This window comes from Prosopis cineraria, unplaced genomic scaffold, assembly GCF_029017545.1.
Source record: "Prosopis cineraria cultivar Desert tree isolate PC_DT_omini unplaced genomic scaffold, ASM2901754v1 PC8, whole genome shotgun sequence".
NCBI lineage: Eukaryota > Viridiplantae > Streptophyta > Magnoliopsida > Fabales > Fabaceae > Prosopis > Prosopis cineraria.
In genome coordinates, this window is record NW_026555339.1 from 22,990,157 (window position 1) to 23,014,907 (window position 24,751).

General features: G+C 33.6%; 1 protein-coding gene across 6 annotated transcripts in view; it reads right to left on the minus strand.

Annotated features, from left to right (window-relative positions):
- The window catches only part of LOC129318679 (ribonuclease MRP protein subunit POP4-like), a 36,491-nt gene extending 19,438 nt beyond the window's left edge, over positions 1-17,053 (minus strand). Inside the window, exons 1-9 of one of the 6 annotated variants that reach the window (XR_008595287.1) lie at positions 16,967-17,053; positions 15,655-15,741; positions 14,699-14,964; positions 14,167-14,235; positions 13,999-14,057; positions 11,748-11,849; positions 10,779-10,950; positions 6,527-6,594; positions 5,986-6,348 (exon numbers count right to left, since the gene is read on the minus strand). Coding sequence is in view for 2 of the 6 variants with exons in the window: in XM_054963578.1 (XP_054819553.1) it covers positions 6,251-6,348; positions 11,748-11,849; positions 13,999-14,057; positions 14,167-14,235; positions 14,699-14,964; positions 15,655-15,741; positions 16,967-17,044 (759 nt within the window). In the remaining 4 variants the exon portion in view is untranslated. Of the gene's footprint in view, positions 1-5,985; positions 6,349-6,526; positions 6,595-10,778; positions 10,963-11,251; positions 11,383-11,747; positions 11,850-13,998; positions 14,058-14,166; positions 14,236-14,698; positions 14,965-15,654; positions 15,742-16,966 lie in introns of those variants that run through there. The other 5 variants (XR_008595285.1, XR_008595288.1, XR_008595286.1 and 2 more) reach the window with 5 other exon arrangements.
- Positions 17,054-24,751: the final 7,698 nt, after the last annotated feature.

Genomic DNA, 24,751 nt, shown 5'->3' on the forward strand with positions numbered 1-24,751 from the left:
TTGAACTTTGTTTTTACTCATGTACTATATTATTTGGTTACTTTGTAAAGTGAGTTTTTGTGATAAAATTCGATAATAGGTAATGGCTTATGTTCTATTGCTTGAAATGTTTGTGTTTTAGCCCAAATTGGATGGATGCATGTATGTATAGGATGGATGGGTGTGTGTGTACTGGATGCATGCATGTAAATATGTCGGTGATGGATGGATGTATGTATGTGAGGGAGGGATGGATGCATAGATAGATGTGATGGATGGATGTATGGATGGATGATGGAATTGTTGGATGGATGGGGCACTATTACTAGACCCTTCACATCATCGTTCAAACAGATAAAACAAAATTCACTTGGTACAAACTTCATTAGGCAAACATTTAATACCAAATTCACGCAATGTCAAGTCTTAAGTCTCAATTCATATAAACAATATATCCATCAACAAATACATCTCAAGAAAATAGATATAAGTTTTCCATTGAAGCATGGATGAGATCAACTTGATCAAAGATAGCTCATTTATAGACCATATTAAGTAAATGCATAAAAAAAGTATAACTTCAAAACTGTAATTCCGTAGGAGTTCAAAGAACTTAAACATATAACTGGGGCCACAAAAGGAGTTAGAAGGAATCTATTGGTCAATCTCTCAAACAATTCCACATGCTCATTTCAAAACTTAAACGTAAATCATCATAAAATGCAATAATACCTACGTTGTCTCTTCATAGGTAAATGAAACCTCATTCTTCATCTTGTTTTTTTTTTCCAAGAAATTAATTGCCCTCTGGTTCTTTTAATACAATACTACTTGTGGGCTGAATACATCATATATTCCAAAAAATAAATTAAGCTGCCTCCAAGCACATGCATGCAAAGAATAAAATCCAAGCCAAAGCTTCCATCCATGTGTAACGTGGCAGAAAAAACAATGAGGACGCCATTGATTATTTAGAGACTGGCCATAAGATAAATCTACGCTACAATACATCTAGACAAGGGAAAAGGCAAAAATGAAGAAAACAACAACACATTCAAAACACAAATTAAACAACATATGAGATATCTGTCTAAAAAGAGTTTTTCATGAGAATGACTCAACAATTTTAGGGGTATGATGTAAGGTGATCAATGGTGATTTACTTGAAAGAGTTGTTAAATGGATAATCAATTCCAATATCCAACATTAGTTCCAATATTATATCCAATCCAGAACATATTTACATGTTAAAAACTTAAAATTGTCCAAGTATGTCTGAAAACAAGTGGCCAAAATAAAGCAAAAACCAAACTCAGTCAGAATCCTAAACTTATGAAATGCCTATTTACAATTGTTGGCTACCTGTGCCTACTTATATTTTGCCATCATCCACTATTGGTGAATAGTCATTGCCAACTCTTTAAAGGTTTCTTCCATTTGATCCTTAGAAAATGTTTTGCAATATTTGTCCTCAGAGTACCCTATGCAAAACCACCACAATAAAGTCAAGTTAGATGTCAAATCTAGATTGTTAAAATGAATAAAGTCAAGCTCGAAGATATATACCTCGTTGGGAATTGTGGACAGGGTGTCTTTCACTATGTCTTTGATAAATTTCATTACGCAATAACTACAATCCATGCCCCCATTTGTTTGTTCTAGGAACTATGAACAAACCAACAATATATATATATATATATATATGCTTAAATAATTATTGATAAATATAATCATTTATTGTCTCCCACGAAAACAGTGAGTCTTAGACTTCTAATTATGGCAGGATAGTTTTAGCCATGTGAAGGCAGCCCTTGAAAGGTTGAGTGCCGCTCATAGGAGCCTCAAAGTTGCCAGATCTGGCATTAAGAAGAGGAACAAGCAGGCTGTCAAGGTCCCTGGTAGAAAGTGAATTGGCAAGAGTTATTTTGCACTCAACCTCTTGTTTTCCTGTGATTTTTGTGTTCCTATAACTTTATCTTAAGCTGAACTGGTTGTTACATCTCATATTAGAAGGATTTGGGGAGATTCCTGAATATATAAGCGAATGCTATACATCCCATTAAACTAACATTTTGGAAAGAGGATAATGGTCATATAACAAAGTGATATCAAAGTCAAACTTAAGTTTATCTAGTCTGTGAACTCTTTCAATGGGCCACTTGTGATGAAGGCATCATGAACTGATTGAAAGAATTGTTACATCTCACATCAGAAAGATTTGAGGAGAGTTCTGAATATATACATAGGGGTACTACACACCCTACTAAGCTAGTTTTTTGGGGAAAGAATAATAACCTCGTAACTTGATATAAGCTTTTTTTTTCATCCTTTTATACAAATCATAACTTGAATGGCATAGATTTTTACTCATTTAATTTGTTTACAGTGATATATTTGCTTTTGAGCTGTTTACATGATATAACATAGTGAATGATCGCGAGAAAATTTGCATTTGCATTATTTAGAAAAGGTGATTGTGATTCTGATGATCAAAAACACGTGGTATTATTGAGTTAAAAACATGTGGTATTATTGAGTTAAACAGACATTGCCTTGCATGGCCTAGACAAATATTTGTAGCAAATAAAGTGGTCTGGTACATAAAAGAAGAGACATATTGATGCAACACTTTTTTTGTGATTGTTGTAGATCATTTTTCTGTGCTATTTGAGCTATTCTAGTTTATGAAAGAAGAGAAGTTATCAAGACATAAACTTGTGTTGTTGTATGTTAAAATCATGAAGGAAAATCTGGATATGATTTGGAGACCATGGGATTTTTTTTCCAAGTATTCTGCTATATTTTTCTTGAAAATAAGACTCTTAATATGATCGAAACTTTATGTTGTGAAATTTTTTCAGTCTTGAAAACATATCATAACCCTACATTGATCATAGGTTTTGCAAGTAACATATATTCAATTAATATATTGCCAACTATCGCACCCCATCTTAAAAAGCTTTTGAAACACCACTAACATGAGTAATGGTTAAAAAAATTTCAGTCTCGAAAACATCATGATCTAAGTTTTTTTTTTTTTAACTTTGCATTCCAGTCTTAATATAAAATTGAACGCTAATTCAATTTCATTCAAACAATGGGAATATAAAAACTATTGCCGCATTCTTTTTTATAAGCACAATGTACAATTCCAAAGCTTTGCTTTGGTGGCCAACGCAGTCCTGAAATAAAAGCCTTGAAATGGTTTTTTTTTTTTTCAAATAAATTTTCCAGTAACTGTAAATGGCTTAGCATGCTCTTAGAATATCACTAAATACAATTGACCTGTTTGAGTAGCCTTTAAAAGTACATTCAAACCACCTTTGGGATGTGAAGTTGGATCCTCCAAATGTATTTTTTTTTAAATATAAATTGAAAATCAAACACAAACAATATCGGGCAGCCATCATTGTTTCCATCATGACACCAAATGCTATGCATTCCAGTCCAGAAAACTTCTAACAAAACATAATATTGTACGGATCATATAATAAGAATAAACACTTTCCGACAGCAATTTATTCTTTACCTACTGCACTATTATATGTAAACACACACGTCCTTCTTACTTCAGCACCCATATATTTAGTAAAATTATAGGTCTGACATACATGTACATATCTGAGGCGAAAAACCAAGATGTGTGAAAGCTGAAGGAGTCTCTGGGAAACACGTTCAACAACAGCACATCCACATGTCGCTCGCCATCAATTTGAATCACCACATTGGATGGTTGTGGCCAACTATCAATGTGAGTTAAACTCAATGCTCATGCTATCCCCCTTTGTCAAGATCTTCTCCCCAAGTTCTTCCATTACCAATGTGGTATTCATCCCAAGACTTTACATCTAAAATGATGTGCCTATGAGGTCTTAAGTGAGCTTGAATTTTGGAGCAAATTTGATATTGTTGGTGTTCATATTTACCATTGCCTATTTTAGCATATGTTTTTGTACTCACATATGCCCCAACACCCAATTATGTTCATAAACATTATCGAAACTCATAGCCTCACCATGCACCTCCACTGGGTCCAAACACACCAAGTTTAGTACCACTAAATAAGACCAACATGCTGAAATTAGCTCTTAAGATCATTGGCAACGATGGGAAAAATCAAAGTCTGAGTCATACTGAAACACTATTTTTAAGAGTTATTCTGCTACACCGGATTGATCGAGTGGAAAGTTTCCAATATTAAACAAACTCTTCCTGTAAAATGTAGAGGGACACAAAATGAGTCATTCTATTCGCAAAATAAACTCAAGCAACAGCACAAAAGAACTAGTGTGATAGAAGAAGAGAGAAAACCCAAAAGTTCAAATACTACCTTTTATAGGTAGAGAGCTCAAAAGTTGGGCAATAAAAACACCTTAAACATCATTATAAAAAAATCAGTTTCATATATAATAATGGGGTTTAATATATAGGCTACAACATAAATTAATTTAAATAGCAATTAACATTATTAATTTATAATAATTCCTTTTGAAATACCCATTAATATTTTATAATATCCAACATTGGGCGGATATAATATTCCAAAGCATTCTTTTGTATTTTGGCTGATCATAAAAATAGGCTGCTTACAAAGAATAGATCAGTATCTTTTAATTTTCTCATTGATTCTGCGGTTTGTTTGTGGTGTAATGCTGAAAATGAGTCAATCAGGCACTTGTTCTTGAATGATCCAAGGTGTTGTTTAAGAATGTCATGAATTGGATTAACGCTAAATCAGTGAGCAGAAGATAAAATAGTTGGGAACAAGCAGTTTTGAATTCGTTCACGCAGAAAACAAGGTGAGGAAATATGTCCTAAATGTTTTTACTAGTGCAGTGGCACACATGAAAAGAGAGGAATTCTTGTGTATTTAGAAATGTTCAATCATCTCATTTGAAGATCTTGATGAAGATTAAAGTTTAAATTTGTGTTAAAAGTTCAATCCCGATTACCTAAGAAGTCAAGACCCACTGATTTAGAATTTCTTGGAAATTGCAATATTACATAGGATTCCTTTTCCTTAGTTTTGTAAACGACAAAAATTAAATTAAAAACTTGATTATGCATAACCCACGTTGGACTTTGAATTATTTATAATATGATTTTTCTAAATTCTGAAGTTACAAACACGTTTCCAATATTAGAAGCAGTTCTTTACAAAAAATTTCCGAAGGTTGAATGTATTGGTGTCTTGTTTTTTTTTTTTTTGGCCAAATGTATTGGTGTCTAAAGCATATAAAAGTTTCAGATTGCGGCACCCATTTCGATCCATTATGTCGCCATTGTAACAAGTTATTGGTAGTATCAATCATAAATGTCATATTTTTACTGCCCCTATACAGATCTCAAACCTATTTATACTCAAGGCTTTAAAGAATATAGATTTAACAAACCTTGCTTTTTCTCGCTAAAAAAACAAAATCTTTTCTCAACATGCATGATTAGGAAAGTTCAAACTATATTATTAGGAAACGAATCCTGCGATTAACTCTAGTGAGTCATACATCTTTCCATAAAATGGATCACGTTCATTAGTATGAAGCCGAAAATGAGCCACATTATTTCACTTCTAAACAATGCAGCTCCCCATAACTTTTGCATTTTGATTGATGTATTGATATTGATATGTGAAGTTTCTGCTTCCTATTAATTATTTTGGCTTATTGCCAGTCAGAACAGCACACAATGAGCACAACAATGTCATGTTTTTTGCATCACTTCAAGTAAAGACATGATACTTATTTTTCAAATGTAATTTTTTTTTTCATTTCTCTCCATTCTATAAACCAAATAACCCCCAGTGATTGACGATGTGCTGCTTTCAAATCAATGTGCAGTGTTATAAATGACAGACATCTTTAACGAGGTTTAAATTGAAATGAACAAAATGATTTAGACATTCAGAAGTCTGATGTGCCTGGAATCAAGCACAATAGAATCATAGGTAAGAAAGTGATTTAAAGATACGAGGAAATATTCACTCCTTTTTTTCAGGAAAAGGAAATGGGCGAACATCTAGACACCTACATTTGGTCAACATAGCATTACTTGTTTCATACTCACATAGACAGCTTAAAGTCTATTTACTGCACAAATGAATCTGTTTATATTAACCAATAACAGCAATTGTATAAATCTCAGCAAGGCAACCAAGAAAATCAAAATCACAGTGAGAATAATAAGGCATGCTCGATAAGATGATATGTCAACTACCAAAGCAGATAAATAAAAGTCACCATCCAGCATCAATATATTATCTGAAATCAAAATATCATAGTCCCAATTTTCTTGAAGTGAGTTTGTCCCCGTGCAGAGTGACTTTCCAGCAATCAACATGGAATACAAATACAGAAATCTTTTTTGGAACAACTGCAAGTCAACAGAAAGAAAGGGTAACGTTAGAAATATAATTAATAAGCTAAATTGTATCATAATTTTTTCATGCTTGAAAAAATTATATCATATTTTAATCCCACATTTCTTTGTTTTTGACGCTGTAGAGTTTTTGCTTGTTATGAATATAGTAAACTATAATTCAATCTCTAACCCTTTTCAGTAGTTTTCTCCCTCTTTCTTCAGTCTCTTTTCAACCCTCCCTAGGGGTTGGGGGGCCACCTAAACATTGCAGAATATAATTTTATATAAGTAATATTTATGTTGTTTGGGAATCGTTGAGCTTTTCATCTTCAATTATAAAGGGTACCCAAAATAAATCAGGTCAAATAAAATATCTGAGCATTGGTAGTTTAATAATTTTAAAGTAAATAGTTGGGACTCCAACGTAAAGGCAGTCGAAATCAATCTAGTCCGTGCATTGAGGTAGAATAACAACAACGACAACAACAAACCTTTATCCCATTAGGTGGGATCGGCTATATAGATTGCAAGACGTCATTGTGCTCTATCATTTATCAAGCTTTTAGGAATATTATTAATTAAAAGATCGCGTTCAACAACTTCCAAGAGTGTTCTCTTAGGCCTTCCTCTATCTCTCTTAATCGGACTCAAAGTTATATATTCCACTCTTCTCACTGGTACCTCCTTTAGTCTTCTTTGTACATGCCCAAACCATCTCAACCGATTTTCTACCATTTTTTCCTCAATAGGTGCCACCCTCACTTTTTCGCGTACGTGCTTATTTCGAATTTTATCTTTGTGTATGTCCGCACATCCATCGTAACATTCTCATCTCTGCTACTCCAACTTTATGCTCTTGCTGTCCCGTTAGAGCCCAGCATTTACTACTATATAAAATTGCCGGTCTAATAGCAATGCGATAAAACTTTCCTTTAAGTTTATTAGGCACCTTACGGTCTCAAATAACTCCTTTAGCTTTTCTCCAATTAAACCACCCAACTTGAATTCTATGTAAAATATCTCCACTGATTTCGCCATCATTTTGAATAATGGCTCCCAAATATCTAAACTTTTCCACTTGAGGTATAATTTGATCTCTCAATTTCACTTCCAAATTATTGTCGAATATTCCTTTACCAAATTTACAATATAAATATTCCATCTTACTTCTACTCAGACGAAAACCTTTCGACTCCAACGTCCTCCTTCATAACTCAAGTTTGCAATTAACATCTTCTCTTGTCTCTGCTATAAGAACTATATCATCCGCGAAGAGCATACATTTCGGGATTTCCTTTTGAATATGTTCTGTCAAAACATTTAAAATCAAGTTGAACAAATAAGGACTCAGAGATTATCCTTGATGTAGTCCAATCTTTATAGGAAAATCCTTTGTTTGACCACTAGGCGTTCTTATACTAGTTTTTACCCCCTCATACATATCTTGTATGGCTTTAATATAAGCAATCCGTACTCCCTTTTTTTCCAACGCTTTCCAAAGCACTTCTCTTGGTATACGGTCATAAGCTTTTTTCAAATCAATAAAAACCATGTATAGATCTTTATCTTTACAACGATACTTTTCCATTAATCCCCGTAGTAGATAAATCGCCTCTGTAGTTGATCTACCTGGCATAAAACCAAATTGATTCTCAGAAATACTTGTCTCCAATCTCAACCTATGCTCAATTACTTTCTCTCATAATTTCATTGTATGGCTCATGAGTTTAATCCCTCTATAGTTAGTACAATTCTGAATATCTCCTTTATTTTTATAAATAGGAATTAATGTACTTCTTCTCCACTCATCAGGCATTTTCTTGGACCGTAAAATCACATTAAATAACTTAGTTAACCATCTCACCCCTTCTTCACCTAAACATTTTCACGCTTCGATAGATATACAATCAGGTCCGTTGGCTCTACCATTTGCCATTTTCTTAAGAGCTTCCTTTACCTCCTTATCACGTATTATTCGATAAAATGACAAATTTTGTTCTCCTTCCCCAGTTACTAAATCCTCCAAGTTACTAGATGAATCCTCTCCATCATTGAAAAGTTTAGAAAAGTAAGTCTCCCATCTATTTTTAATTTCATCATCTATAACTAAAATTCTTCTCTCTTCATCCTTAATACACCTTACTTGTTCTAAATCTCTTGATTTTCTTTCCCTACTCTTGGCAATCTTATAAATATTTTGCTCTCCTTCCTTCGTCTCAAGGTTCTTATAAAATTCTTCAAAAGCTTTAGAACGAGCTTCACCCACAGCTCTCTTAGTTTCCTTCTTAGCTATACAGTACCTCTCCCAATTTTCCTCATTGTTACACAAATGTATGGCTTTAAAACAGTTCTTCTTATACTTGATTTTTCCTGTACACTATTATTCCACCACCAAGACTCCTTATCTCTCGGACCAAAACCTTTCGATTCTCCCAAAACTACTTTTGCAACCTCCCATATCTTTTTAGCCATATCCTCCCATATGATGTTAGCACTTCCCTGAGATTCCCAAATTCCTTTATCCAAAAGATTTCGCTTGAAAATATCTTGCTTCTCACCTTTTAATTGCCACCACCTAATCCTTGGTGTTACTACTTGTTGACGTCTTTGAATTTTACTCATAATACACACATCAAGGACTAGGACCCTATGTTGTGTCGTTACAGCATCTCCGGGGATCACCTTACAATTTTTACAAAGTCTTCTATCTGTGTTCCTAACCAAAAGAAAATCAATCTGTGACCTTGAGGCTCCACTTTTGTAAGTGATGAGATGCTCATCTCTCTTCTTGAAACAAGTGTTGGCAATCTTAAAATCATACGCCAATGAGAAATTAAGAAGAGTTTGTCCTTCATTGTTTAGCTCTCCAAAACCAAAACCACTATGCACCCTCGCATACTGACCAGCTTCCCTCCCAACATGCCCATTAAAGTCTCCTCCAATAAAAATCTTTTCACTCTGTGGTATATGTCGAATCAACCCCTCCAGATCCTCCCAAAATAATTCCTTAAGACTGGCTTCTGTCCCGACTTGCGGCGCATAAGCGCTAACAATATTAATAATCTCACGTCCGATTATCATTTTTAAGGAAATAATTCTGTCTCCAATTCTGCTAACTTCTACAACGTTCTTCTTCCACTCCTCATCTATAATGATGCCTACTCCATTGCATGCACTTACTTTTCCTGTATACCAAAGTTTGAAACCTTGAATATCCTTAGCTTCTTCTCCACGCCATTTTGTTTCTTGCAGGTAAAGGATATTGATTTTTCTTTAAATCATAACCCCTACAACCTCTACAGATTTACAATTTAATGTCCCAACATTCCAAATACCAAATCTAATTTTGCTCTTATGGACTAACTTCTTTAGCCGCGTGCGTCCAGAATGACGCGGCAGCCCTTGCTCATTTAACACTACATCCGGGCACCGATGCAGTGGCTCTAACTCACTTATCACTGTACTCGAGTCATGCAGCGTGTTACTTACAGGCAACGACCTAGCATTAACATTTAACGTCTATTGTCCATGTTCATGATAGATTCAACAACGTTTTACATTGGCTATTGATAGCCTAACACAACCCTCCTCCTTTACCCGGGTTTGAGACCGGCTATAAACATAGGCAAAGTTGCATTGAGGTAGAAAACGTTGCACAATTTAAGATTTTCCATCTCCCAGGGGTTGTGTTTAATCAGTAACTATAGCCTGTTATTCAGTATTTTCACTGCTGAAAACAATACAGTAGCAAGGTTTCCATCAGAAATGCCATGAAAAGCCTCAATAATTGGAAATTTTTTCCCAATTGTGAAAGTTGTTTGGTTTGAGATGGAACCAGCATGTATATTGTGGCAGTTGATTTACGAAGATAAACCATTACTATTCTAGATTTCGCCTGACAATATAACCTAAATGTACTAAGCTAGTTACGAAGATTGCAACCCTTAAAATTGAAAAAATTCCAACAAAACGTAGCAGGAGAGGAAAATAGCTCAAGAAAAGTTTGACAATAAAAACTAACTAAAAATATTGATTAGTCATCACTACTCTTATGGTAAAACATAATAAAAAACGTTGACTTTTTTTTAACCAACATAGAAAAAAGGTCGCAAAGTGGTTGGGGTGCCAAAAAAGAAGAAAGGAACGAAAAAAAGAAAAGGTTACTGTGCCATTTTGAAACATCACCGAGAAGACCTAATGATAGAAAATATGGGAAGCATTGGTCTTGAAAAAAATAAGTTTTCTTTATGTTATGTTAATATTTTGTAAGAAGGGAAATCTGAAACCTAGCTTTCTATGGACATGGTATTAAGGTTTCCTTTTGTGTTATTTTGTTAGAAGGGAAATTTGAACGTTAGCTTTCTTTGGACAAGTGATCAAGATTTCCTTAATAGGTAGGAAAGTCAGTTTAAATAGCATAGCTTGCATTTGTATTGGCACACCTTGATGAATGTAATATTTGATTGAGATTTCCGATAGCTCTTCTCTCCCTGTGATTCTGCCTCTCCCTCTCTTCCACCCCCTACTGTTCTGTTCTTCATTCTCATTTCTCCCTCTCTATTTCTCCCTGCTCTCTCCCTTTGTTCAGATCTGTGCAAGTGTGCGTTACATCACCTAAAAACAACACTGCTTGAAGCTTGATCAAACAATGTTACAATATCAGGTTAAGAGCATTGCCAAAAGTAGGTAAACAGATTAGTAATAGAGACATGACTAGAGTAAATCAGGAAAGCAGCATTGGGATGGTGTGAAGTAGAAAGAACGGTTGGAGTAACAAAGTCAGAGAAAAGTGCCACCATCATGATGCATGATGAGAAGAGTTGCTGGAACAATGTGCAGCCAAAGAAAAATGGCTACAGTAAGACACAATGGAAAATAGACAAAGAACTACCAATATATGTGGCTAGAGAATTACCAGAAAAGTAATAAGAGCATTGCTAAGAAAAATGGTCAGACATCAAAAAACCCTGGCTTCATATGGGGGAAAGGGCCAGAGGATCTCAGAAAGTTGTTATATGACCACTGGAGATGGAGGCTGAATATGTGCTGGACCAGAGAGATGCAAAAAATGGAGGCTAAGTTAGCAAGGCCCCAACTGAACAACATAACTGGTGTTGGCTCTCTTTTATCTCTCCCTAGAAGTGTTGTAATCAATGCAAAGGGGCAAAAAAAAAAAAAAGCGAGAGCTTTGGAAAGCCTAGAAATGAAAGGCTTGTAATATATATATATATATATATATATTCATTACAGAGTGAAGGTTCCATAACTTGACATACAACCAATGTGGAACTTATATAACTTAATAAGGAAGGGGGTAAAAAAATCAAAAGGCTTGTATTACATACATTCATATGAGAATGCAAATGCATCAATTGAGTTCAAGAGAGAACTTAATATGGTAGAGGGATTACCTTGAAATTTGTTATCTTCAGTAATTACCCCAAACGTTTCTGCTGTTTCACGAATCACAATGCCACAAACTCCAGTAAAAGAAATTACTTTACACTCCACAACTGCAAAAAGTGATATTCAAAAAAAATCTAAGATGACATTGCTCAATATTTATTGTAGGAGTCTTGAAAGCACGTCTCTTTTTAGTAAACTACCAACATTAAATAAGTCGATCCTCCAGGCTATAGCTTTAGCAACCAAGAGAAAGTGATATGAATTTTTATGATTTAGATCACAACATAACCTTAAAGGTGTAAAACACATTCTGCATGAGTTCTAGAACTTTTTTTTTTTTAAATTTAGGAGGTACAAACTATGATTGCCTGCAGGTTTAAGGCAATTCTGATTCTTGAGCAAGGTCAAGGCAATGAGGGTTTAAATCAGAGATCCCCTCCTTAGAGAAGAAGGGTCAGCTCCTGGTCTGTAGCCTAAACAGCATAAAGATCACCTTGGCTTTTAAACTGACGCAGTAAACATCATTAGCTGTTTTAAACACAAAATAGGTCTTGATAAATCTTAGTTATTCAGAAAAAGCAATTTTAAACTGTCTTTTGATGCAGATTGATGACATATGTATCTTCTAACTCCTAAGTAGCTTTTGGGAGAATGAATATTATGCTCAATCAGGAACAACATAACTTCGCATAAATAAAGCACCATGATAAACTAAGAAATATATTGAAAAATGGTTAAATGTCAGATAAACAGGACCATGTATCGGAACATATTTTTCATTTCTAACGAACACACCCATGTGTGTCTAATTAAAAGTAATAACCTGATAACCTATGAAAGTTATGTCATCTCAATGCATTTTCCTACAATCTCATGTGCTTTTTGTTGAAATTGTGCATACTTTAGGTACATATAATAGGAAAAAGTGCATATCTCAAACTTGGGTTTAAATGACAAAATCTTGGTGTAAATTGTGTATAATTTTTTTATCTTGGTGTAATCAATCTTGTACTTCACAAAATTTCTTGCCTTCTTAGGTTGTTAGAACATTATTTGAGGAGCAAAGAAGGAGTTATAAAGTTATTACATCAAGAAAAAGATAAGACAAAGAGTGAAGAACTAAGCCTCAGCCGAAAGCCAAAAGCAGAACTTCACCTATGCATTTTGGCCGCAGTCAAAGTTGTGGCCGAGAGGTTTTGGCCACAGCCAAGAAAGAATTAGCCGTAGCCAAAAAGCATTTACTGAAGCTATGCGTTTTGGAATCAAACTTGAAGCTAACGTTACATATGTGAAATTCTAGCACTTGGAAGAGAGAGCTGCAAGTGTCAGAGGTTCTTGGAGGCTTGATATTCTAGGGTTTAGGTTCTTGAGGGAGATTTGATCAAGGATTGAAGATTTGAAGAGATTCAAGTGAATTTCCTTCAATTTTTCTGCTTCTCTTCCCTTTTCTCTCTTTGTTTCTGATATGATACTGTACATTTTGTTATTTGTGGCTCTTTTATGAGTATGAGTAGCTAGTTCTCTTGTTTTAAAATTATTTCGAACCTTTATATGGATTAAGACTTGAATATTCCTCTCTTTTGATAGTTAATGATATGTGTTTATTTTATCCTATACTTAAAGCTTCTAAGTGCTTATCGCTATTTTGATTGTCTTGTTCACTTGAGTTGTGCTTGAGAGAGATAATTTAGGTGTAGAACCCAGATAAAATAGTACTAGACTTGAAATTTACAAAGAAAAATGGATGGTTTTTTTGGCAAAATAGAGATATTTTATTAACCCTTCATAATCTTATTAAGATTGAAGCTTAAAAATTATTTTCACTAATTATTTTTAAGAGATCGGAAAATTTTAGTGTTTGTAAATATACTTGAGAAAGCTTTTTCAAATAAATTAAAATCTTAGACTGACACTTATGTTCATTAAAAATCTATTTGAAAGAAATTAAATTAAGTTTAATGAAATACAAAGGGAAGAGATAATCCTAGATCCTCGTCTCTTAAAGTCGAGGTTTCAACAAATTTTAATTGTTTAAACACTTTTAATCCAATTTTCATTATTCTTGATTTCACTCAACCTAATCCAAAACCTAATAGTGAATTTTTAACTCTCATTTGTCTAAATCCTCATGAGAACGATATATCTGGAATATTTTGCACTTGTAACGACCCGTACGCTTGTGATAATGCTTGATGGCGGACATAACGCAATGCAATAAATAAGCATGACAAAATCAACTGTTCAGTGTTCACAAACCTAGAATGATGGCACCATGTAGATCCGCATCAAGAAGACATTGAGCTAGTTGATTCTCCCTAAAAATTTGACCACATTCATGGTCATAAGAATCATCAGAGAGAGCAAGTATAAATTTTAGGAATCATGCATATGAAATCAGTTAATGATGAAAATGGAAATAACTACCCAGCCGCATTAAGAAGCTGTTGCATGTAACCTTTCCAGAATTCATGCATGGGCCTAAAATTATCAAATCTGTAATTCAAGTGGACTGTAATTAGAGAAAAAGAATATCATCATTACAAAATAGATTATAACAATGAGTTGTTGAAAAATGATCAGTCACAGTTAACCAAAAACTAAGAGCAACAAAAAAGAAAATAGTAAAGGGAAACACTTAGGTACTAATGCTTGTACACCTAACATACTTTTGTGCAATCAACTTAAAACGAGTGGATCTTAAAGTGTTAATAACATTAATAACAAGAATTTGTTATGGGATAAACAATATATAAAAGATCCACATGTTATAGTTTAATTGGAAACAAGCACCTTAAGAATATAAACCTAAGTATACAAGTTTTTCCCAATAGTAAAGTCTCTTTGAAACACCATGGAGACAGTACCACTCTCCACAACTACAACTCTAAGGAAATACTAAAAACTAAATGGGCTAAAGAATTTGTCTAAATGTGCAGTTTAGAACACATAAACTTACTTGTCGAATTTTCGAGGAAGGTCCAATGTTCCTTGCTTTTTATGTTGTTTCTTAGACAAGTGTTTCTTGGATCGTTTTGAATTTACTCGCAAAGCCCTAATGTAAGAACCAGTAGATGCTCCACACCTTCGTGCAAGATTATCAAGAAGGATCCAGTAATCAATTTTCATGCTTCTTGATCCTTGCATGCACTTTGGAGCCAAATCTCCCCTCTGGAGAAGCTCATGTAATATACCATTTACTGAACTTTCTCTCCCAGCAAGAAACTGCATGATCTCAGTCAGAGTGAGAGGAGGAATTTTTTATGGTTTTTTTTTTTGGGGGGGGGGTTCATCCATGAAATACGAATACCAGAAAATTTAGAAATTTCTAGGTAGCAGTAGGAAAATATAGGATCATTTTTCACGAGAAGGGATCATATATATCATCTTTAAAATATGAAGATATAGTGCAATGTGGGAATTAAGATAAGTGTAGTTAGGGAATTGGGAGAAAGGGGCATTAGGGTATTTGGCTAACATTTTCATTGTAAATAGGGAATCTGTGTATGGGTTTGGCGGAAAATGAATCAACAATTTGGCCATTAAGGTTTTGAGGCTTCTATAATGTATCAACTGGTGTCATATATTAGCCAAATACCCTAATTTCCCTTTTGTCCCAATGCCCTATCTACCCTTACCCTAATTCACTAATTACTCCCAATTCCATTAAAACATAGAGAAACTTCAACATCTTTGCTTTAGCCAGAACCCTTGAATTGCATGCTAAAAGTGTTTTCAAAAGGGACTTATGACATCTGTAATTAAAATCTACATCACCGATTATTTCAGTGTTTGGATAGGATGAAAGTTAACTTCATGATGTTACATAGTAGGGGTTTGAATTTCATCCCCTTTTTGGTAGAATGAAAGTTGTATTATGAATTGTCTGACTATGGGTTCCGAAAAAAGGAATACCTCCTCATTAGTAGCTAGCAGATATTCATGTACAGTCTGAGAGAGCTGTGCATAAGTTGGACCACCTTCTTCATTGTCTACAGAGAACTACAAGTTATTTATTGTCCATACAAATTGAAAAAGTTCACAATACATATATAGATAATGTATGCATACAGGTAATTGTGTATATATGTATATGTATATGTAAATATTGATGCATATACATGCGTGCACAAGCATGTGTATGTATATTTAAATACATTCATATAAATATGTACATAGATATGTATGTATGTATGTATCAGTGGGTAAACATATGTACACACGCAAATACACACATATGTACACAAGCGTACACATGCATGTGTAAAGGTAGTATTGCATGGATTGTCCAGTACCTCGCAAAGTAGCCTGGCCAGAGAAAGTGAAATTCCCCAAAAGATCAAGGTTAGGAGAATAAGTCAAAAACCAAACCACTCAAAGATGCTTCCAAGCTTCTCTTATGCAAATTATTAAATGAACAACAAATCCCAAAACTTTTGCCACCAAGCAAGATGCACATGTATCACATGAAATACAAAGTGAGGATAAAAATCTTCCCAACAAACTCAAACTGAACGTAATGAAAACCCATTGGGTACTATGAAATCAATGGATTTTAGTTATCACAACATTAAATTCATAAAGCCAGGGAATAAAATATCTGACATTCTGTAAGTGGCATCTTTGGTCCAATGGGGAAAATCATATATTGCAGATCTCTCGGATACTTCAAGTACTCTTACAAATACTGAAACTGCATATGGACTTTTCTTGATTTTGGATATAAAACTACATCACCCTCAATTTTTAAATCAAATAAATGGATAGTCCTATTGAAAAAACAGCAATTGACTACAAATCTAGGCATATAGCTCTGTTTTAATGCACGCAGCTAAAAATGACCATAGAACATTTAACTTCTGCATTTAAGCAGTAGTCAACACACATTCAAGAGGAAGAGTCAAATTTAACCAAATGTAAGTGCTTCACTCAAAATTAAGCGAGCCTGATATAACAGTTAAATAGTGTGCACCAAGATTATATTAAAAATGCATTTTTATTTTTTATTTTTTTGAAAAAAAGTGGAAAAATTTAAAAGAGGAAAACACAAGGACACAAAAATTGAAAGTTGAATTGCCCTTCTTGGAAGATGTGCTCAAAGGAGGCACACCCAATGGACCACATAAAAGTGATGAGGAATCAGTGGAGGTAATAATTGCAGTATGATGTTGTTTCCCATATTCTTTTATACTCTTTTTATCTTTCTTTTGTTGTGTGAGAAGCTCACTTTTGCAACAGCAAATCTTCTCTCCAATGCCTCCAATGTCTGTTTCCTTGAATCTTGAGTGATTGACTCTGCAGCCATGGACACCTTCTTGCTATATGAATAAGAATAAGACCAACATTAATATGTAATCAAAATACATTTGAAGCAGTCAAAGAGCAACGTATCATTAAACAAAAAGGCATCAGGCATGAAAAATATGGGATTCGACTATCAAACTCTAAATGCACTGAGAATGCAAAGTCATCTAGACATACATTATAACACAAAAGAAAGAAACCCCAATAAATTCTTTCCAATTTTTGTTCTCAAATGATAAAAGAATTATCCATTAATAGAGAAAAGCAAATAGCAGGAGGTTATGAAATCCCACTAAGTAAATAGAAACAAAGGAAAAGGGATATGAACAAAAGAGCAAGGAGTGAAGAGGGTGGAGGTATGATTGCAGACTGAAAGTTCAACAGTCAAAGATTTATTAGCAAAGTTGTTGAGACAAAGTGATGATACTCATTTTCTAAGATTAACAACTCAATCGTTCAATATTTATAACTCATCTTCTAGGATTAATAAATGTGCTATGTTACTGACCAAGTAAAGGAATTTTCATCAATCATTTTTTTTTTTACAATTAAAGACATTGAGACATTATCATTTTGTAAATTCGAGGACCTATCTATCATTATCTTTTATACAGGGGGCCTATATGTCATTTTCCAAATTATTGACAAATTTTTACATTATTCTCTATCATATAAGATAAATTTGTGCGAGTGATTGAGACAAGTCCTTAAATGTCTCAAACAATAACTCATCAATTTCATGAGATGAGACATTGCCATGAATATCACCATCAAGATCCACATGACTTATCTCTTCGCTGTGGTAAATCCAATCTTTGTAGCCTTCTACAAATCCCTTGCTTATCAAATGATTAAACACCACTTTTTCCCCAACAACCATTTTAACATACACCACAAGGGCACAAAATTTCTTCTCCTTCAAAGTTCAGACTTTCTTTCAAAGAATGAAACATTCAAAAAGTATTTAACACCAGTAGTATACTCTTTAAAATACCAGAGAAGGTTACAATCCAATATTTTTATCACGTTTGGTTCACTAAACAACAAATTGCCCAGAACAGCAACATCCATTATTATATGCATGAATCAATTTACTTAGCATGAATATCAAGGTAAAGCATATAATCTCTAGCTATCTACCTACCTAGTCACTAATTAAACACAAGATTATTGATCACCGTTTATTCCATTCTCTTTGGCCTCACTCCATGAATACTGCAACTCACATATATTAATTGAAAATAGTGCAGATAAAATTTTTCAAATAAGGCCTAACACATGGTAAGAAATTAATAGCCCTATAATTCATATGTGGGGCTGGGGGGAAGGTACTAGGGTGTATGTGCAAGTCTATGTGTATAGGTATGGAGCTAAACCAAATTTAGTGGCAGTGATTTGGGTAAATGTGGTGTGCGGGATCTAGATTCTAATTCTAATTTGCACATGAGAAGACACCCTTATATATGAACATAGAGACCTTGCAAATTGAATATTATACTTCTATATTGATATACCATGAGTGAATGATAGATCAAAAGATGGTTTATTTTATATACATAGAAGAAGGAATGACCACTGTATTAGCAATTATTAAAGACAGAAGCCTCTGGACAATAATGAAAATCATGGGAATGATGCCACAGAAGGTTATTTTTAAAACAAAAGATTTAAATCTAGCTATAAGATGGACCCAGCAAGGTCTTAAAGCAAATTAAGGCCTAAATTAAATCATTTCCATGCCATTTACTCATCACAAGAAAAAAAAAACATTGCATCATTGTTAGCATCAAAGTAATTTTTAAAGACTCAAGAATAAAAAATTTAAACAGAGTATTGAATTATAAATTTCTCCATCAAACTTAGAATATTACATTATAATTTTTCTTTCCACTTTAAAATTTAAGTCTCTGAAACATCTAAAATATTTCAAACTTCAAATCTTCCAAAATAAATGGGCTAAATTAAAGGTTTCACTCTGTAAGTTTTCCAATAATTTAATTCTCTTTGGACCTCTAGTAGGTTTTTTTTTTTTAATCCCTTTTTAATCTGAAAGTACCTCTGTAGTGATCTTCAAGATATATCAGGTCCCTTAGTCATAGCCATAGGCAGGCCTATATTACACTCACTGGGGGCATCTGACCAAACTGAAATCTTTGAAATATGCATATTTGATATATAACCCTTTAATTTTTATTCCAAATACTTTGACACAACTTGAGCCAAGTCATTTACAACATCGTACATCCCATCACAAATGCCTTGAAAATTTTCCTAAATTGATGATAATATAAAAAGATTAATAAACAAAATGCCAATACACAACAACTCCCAACATTGCAAAACAACACAATCCAAATCATGCAAGTTGCTAGTAATCAAAATGAATAGGGAAGAAGTATAATAGCCCATTACACACCATTCAAGCAAAAACTAGTACCCAAAAAAAAATTTAATATGTAGATATTCCCATTTTTTTTTTTGGATAAACATGATTCATGAATTACTAAGTGCCGGTTTGGATAGATATTTAAAATCGATTATGTATCATGAAACCATGATTTTGGTAAAAAGGATCCAAACACCCTCATTTTTCAATAATCAATTTTTTACCAGATGAATGACGCTCATAATTTCTTTGAAGTTACTCTCCACAAATTCTCCATCAACTTTATGCCCTTACTCAAGATTACCCAAGCAAGTTTGGATATTTTGGATATTTGGTCCATGGCAAAGTTTAAAACAATGAGTTTATATTGAGGACTTCCTTTAATATACTTTTAGCTTATACATCTCTTATTTACCAGATTAATTTTTATTTTCTTTTATTATATCTTGGACATCTATAATTACAGCCCCAGGGCAGCACAAGTAAGTAGGCTTGACACTTAAAATACCAAACCAGTCCTTGTATTATGTTTCTCTCCTAACTTCCTCTCTCTCTCTCTCTCTCTCTCTCTTATTTCACGACATTTCTCCCGTTTCTTCTTCTCCCCTTCTCCTTTTTCTTTGCTATTCCTGATCAGGATGTCTTTATAGTAATGGTAGCCTAGTAAAGAAGTTTATCTTAAATACACATCACATATATAACAAAAATTCCAACAGCAAGCCACAAAAATTCTAAATGAGAAGTAGAACTAAACTTCGAAAATTTACAAAGAGCAACTATGAAAACACATGAAAAGGCCAACCCAATAGCCAAGTTGAAAGACCTAAACATGCCCTGAGTAAAAGCAAAAGAAATTCACAGTCAAACCCACCTCCCAATTGAAAGACTAACACCCAAAAACAATTTGTAGAGGTACCTAATTATACAAAACAACTGCATTTCAAACTAGGAATGGCAAGGGTGAGAAAGAATGGATTGTTCACTACTTGCTACTGCTGCATGCCATTCTACCCTACCCTGTTCTTTTCTCATTTCATACCTGTCTCCACTCCCTCACCCAAAAAAAATAATAATAATAAAAGACACATTAAGCTCACATTCAGTCAAAATGAGGAAAAGATAAGGAAATTGCAGTAGATCAAATGCTGAAATCTTAGTTAGATAAATAAGAGATGAGTCTGAAAAGTGAAAGAAACAGAAGCAACACTTCATCTAAAATTGAAAAGCAGAGAATTATCAAGGAAACAGGTATATATGCATAGAAAACAAAGAAATGCAATATCCCTAATGTTATTGGTGCCATTTCTTCCTGTGTTCCAAACACAAGGTGGGACAATAATATGCAACAACGTGAATAATGAATTAATAGAACAGTTAAAAATTCCAAGGAAAGGGCCCAAGAACAATGAGTACTTAAAGTTTCTTCAGGTGCAGCCTCTCAGTTTATAAGCACTTTTCTACAAAAAACAACAGGATGCACGTACGGTAATGCATATAATCACAAACTCAAGTAATTAACTTTTCAAGGTCATGTCACAATTGAATAATATTACTTTAATCCAACAAAAGAACTAATTTAATCGAGATTAGAGCATAACTTAACAAAGGCACTTAAAATACACCAAATATGAAAATTGATCCAAAAGTAGGACACCACATTTTTGTATATGAAGAAGAGTTTATCTGCACAAGTCAATTATCCACACAGCAACTGGTTAGCAAACGTTAAACCTCAGCTAACTCATTGTTGCCATGCTTGGATTTTTACCATGGCTAATTCAGGCATTTCATCAGTATTTTGCTCTAATTTTTTCAAAGCATGATAAGACAACCTTTGTCACGACTAGAAGAGTGGCTAAGGTGCCAAAAACCTTACAGGTTTTTTCATTACTTATATTTCTTTACATGAAAAATAAAATCATGAGAAAGTCCACACATACAACAATATATCAACCTGCGATAGGCCTGGCATGGCTTGAAGCTTTTTTAAAGGCCTACTTATTAATATGTAGGACTTTAAAAGGCTTAAGGGAATAGGCCTTGATGGTTTTAAGTAGGCTTTGAGCCTACCAAACTAAAGCCTACTTTAAAAAGGCTCAATGCCTATTAAAGGCTACATGTTATTAGAATAAAATTAAGAACTGATTTGTGTAGCAATTTAATAAATCCAAATAAAAATTGTTACTAAAGAGTGAGATCTAAATCCCAGACAGTGATTCCACTGACAATAATCTATAGAAAAAATACAGCACAACAATACAACATAGCAGGTGTAGCATCAAATGGAAATTGAACAACACAACAATGTAACAACGGCATGTCAGTATGAAATGAATACAACACCAATGAAGGCTTCAATATAATCTCTTCCTACTCAGAACTTGTACAAGACCTTGTCCTACCTAATATCATAAGTTAAAATACAGCACAAATTAATAAAAAAAGAAGAAAATACGAATAGATGAGATAGATTAAAATCAGTGTAACAGTGTTCTCTTTCATTATAAGTGGTGTTAATGAAAGAGAGGGAAGGAGTTTCAATGTTTTATTGTAAAGAAAAGGATCTCTCCATTTCTTTGTTCTCATTTTCCCTCCACTTTCCAATCATGACCATTCATAAACCTATGACTAAAATGAATTCATTTGATAGAATGATATCAATGGTCATGATTGGTGTAATATCCTTAAGTTTTAATCTGGTTATTCAAGCCTAATTAGATTAACAAAGTGTATCAGTGAAGTGTGTGGTTAGAGATGTCTAACGAGCATGTTTGGTTGTAATTTTAGCCCTAAACGCGAGTCCAAAGGAGAGTTGGGTCACCCAGATGTGAAAAGAGGAAATTGAAGGACAAAATTCTGTGCCATTACGGCTTGTGAATCTATGACACATGTGTGTTGATATGCCTAGGGAGATCTTCTTTGTGCCATGCATTGTGGTGCATTGTGCATCCGTTGTGGAGCATGACCATTTTTTTGCAAAATAGGAATGCATAACTAATGCAACAGAGGAGAGAAACAAAGAAGAGGCAAAGAGAAACAAAAAGAGCAATGTTAGGGCTTTAAGAACTTGAAGGTTTGAAGTATTTTAGAGCTTATAAATATTAAAGGTAAGTTTCTTAAGCCTAAATCTTTCTACCTTCTTCCATTTTTTTGATGTTAGAAATTACGGTTTGGTTGATAATGATGATTTTCAGTTCATATAGATTATATATTCGAACACATTAATTTAAATAGAATTAATAAGAGTTGTTTGAGCTATTGAAACCTAGTATTTATGGTTTTTATAGTGATTAGTGGTCAGGGAGCAATTAATGAACGAAAATCCATCATTAATAAGGTGACTGGAGCAATGTGACTCCATTAGTGACAATTTAAGAGTTTAAGCAATGATATTAATGTGAGTTAGAGGAAGCTAAGAAAACCCTATGGGTATTTTTATATGAGTAAATACTAAATCTTGAGAGTGAAGAAGTGTTGAATTAGTAGTAAAAATTACCTAAAAAGTGGATATTGATGAATTTAATTGTGACTCATCGTAGAGTGACTATTTTCACACCATTCAAGCTTCCTGAAAGCTTTAGAATTGAGTATTTAAAGGGTGAAACATTTGACCTCTCAAAGGTTTGAGACATCCAGGGAAATTCTACCTTGTGCCTTTATGTATTAATTAATTTATTGATTGATGTTTAAAATTTTGAATGTGTAAATTTGAATAAATTGCAAGTGTGACATGATTTATTTGAAAATCCACTATGTTGATTTTTGCAAGATTCAAGGACTATGTGGGAGTTCAACGATTATGTGCTGAGTAAAACTTCAGTGAATTTGTGAAATGTGAGTTTAATGATTATGTTGGAGTTCAATGATGCAATTTGATAGTGAAATTCAACAAATTTGTGAAATGTGTGTTCATTGACTTTGTTGGAGTTTAATGACGTGATTAGATAATAAAGTTCAATGAAATATAAATTGCAAAGTTCAATGAATTGATAAATGTGGAGTTTAATGAAAAAGTATATTTGAGTAGTTTAACGAGTATAGGAAGTTTAATGATTGAATTATGTATATTGTTGTGATCTTTATGTAAAAGATGGGTACAATGATGATGTTGTGCATGCCTGAGTAGTGAACACTCGCATGCTATAAGCTATTGTATAATCATGAGAGGTGGGAGTTCATCTAGAAAGACGAGTAAAAAATTAAATCCATGTGATAAGGCTTCCATCAGAGTTCGATGGTTAGCTTGGATCTATTATTTATATTGTCTCACTTATTCAATGAAAGACTGTCTCATTGGCTCAATGAGGAATTCAAACCTAGCTAGCTATCCACTAGTTCAATGAGGAAGCTAGTTTAGGGAGAATAACACTCCTTAATGTGAGAAAATGGGAGATACCATGACCCACAAGTAAGAATGGGAAGCCTTGGCCAAGTAACCACTCATAAGTGTTTAGGGTAGGGTAGCCTTAATGTATAGAAGAACCCAATGTGAGATAGCTCATGATTTTGTGTTAGGGAAATAAGGAAGATATAAGGGAGGTGTGATTATGTATATAGTGAAAAATGGCACATGATTGTTTGTATTGTAAACCCTAATAATGAAAATTGTGAATTTAGCCTTATTTCCATGTAGAATTATACTAATGGTTATGCTACTAATTCTTTTTGTATGTGAAATGTGTCAAATATTATCATTTCTTGCACATGTTATATGCTTGGAAATGTGAATCTATGCTCTTGAGTATGTTACATGATTTTGAAATTGTTTATCCATGCCACTTGTATTTAAAATTAATTGACATGCATTAGTATGAATTAGTTGAACCTTAGTTATAAGTGGTTATACTCATCCCACTATCTTTAATATACAGAAAATAGTTCAAGAGGCATTGGATTGCCATTCTATAAGCAGGCCTCCTTCATTTTTAGTATTCATGTGTATATGATGATTGATATTGTCAATTAAGACTATTCCATTTGGACTTACTTGCATTATTAGTTTTGTGAAGTGTAAAGTGTATTTTAGGCCCTAACGTATATGTATGTAATTTGTGTTATTTAGAATAGGGCCAAAATACTAGTCTAAGTAAGAAATAATTATGACATGAGATTGTTGTGGATTATATGATGAAATATGTGATTTTAACTTCCCTTTTTGTTTTTAGATTAAGGGGTTGAGTATTGAAAATATAATTTATAAGTGTTATATATGTTGTGGTGCATTGCACGGGTTAGTTTTAGTCTATTGTATGTGGTCAGAGTAGTGTTATGGCTTTTAGTTTGAGGAATGTGTTTTGGACAATTTGTTTTGTGAAAAATGAT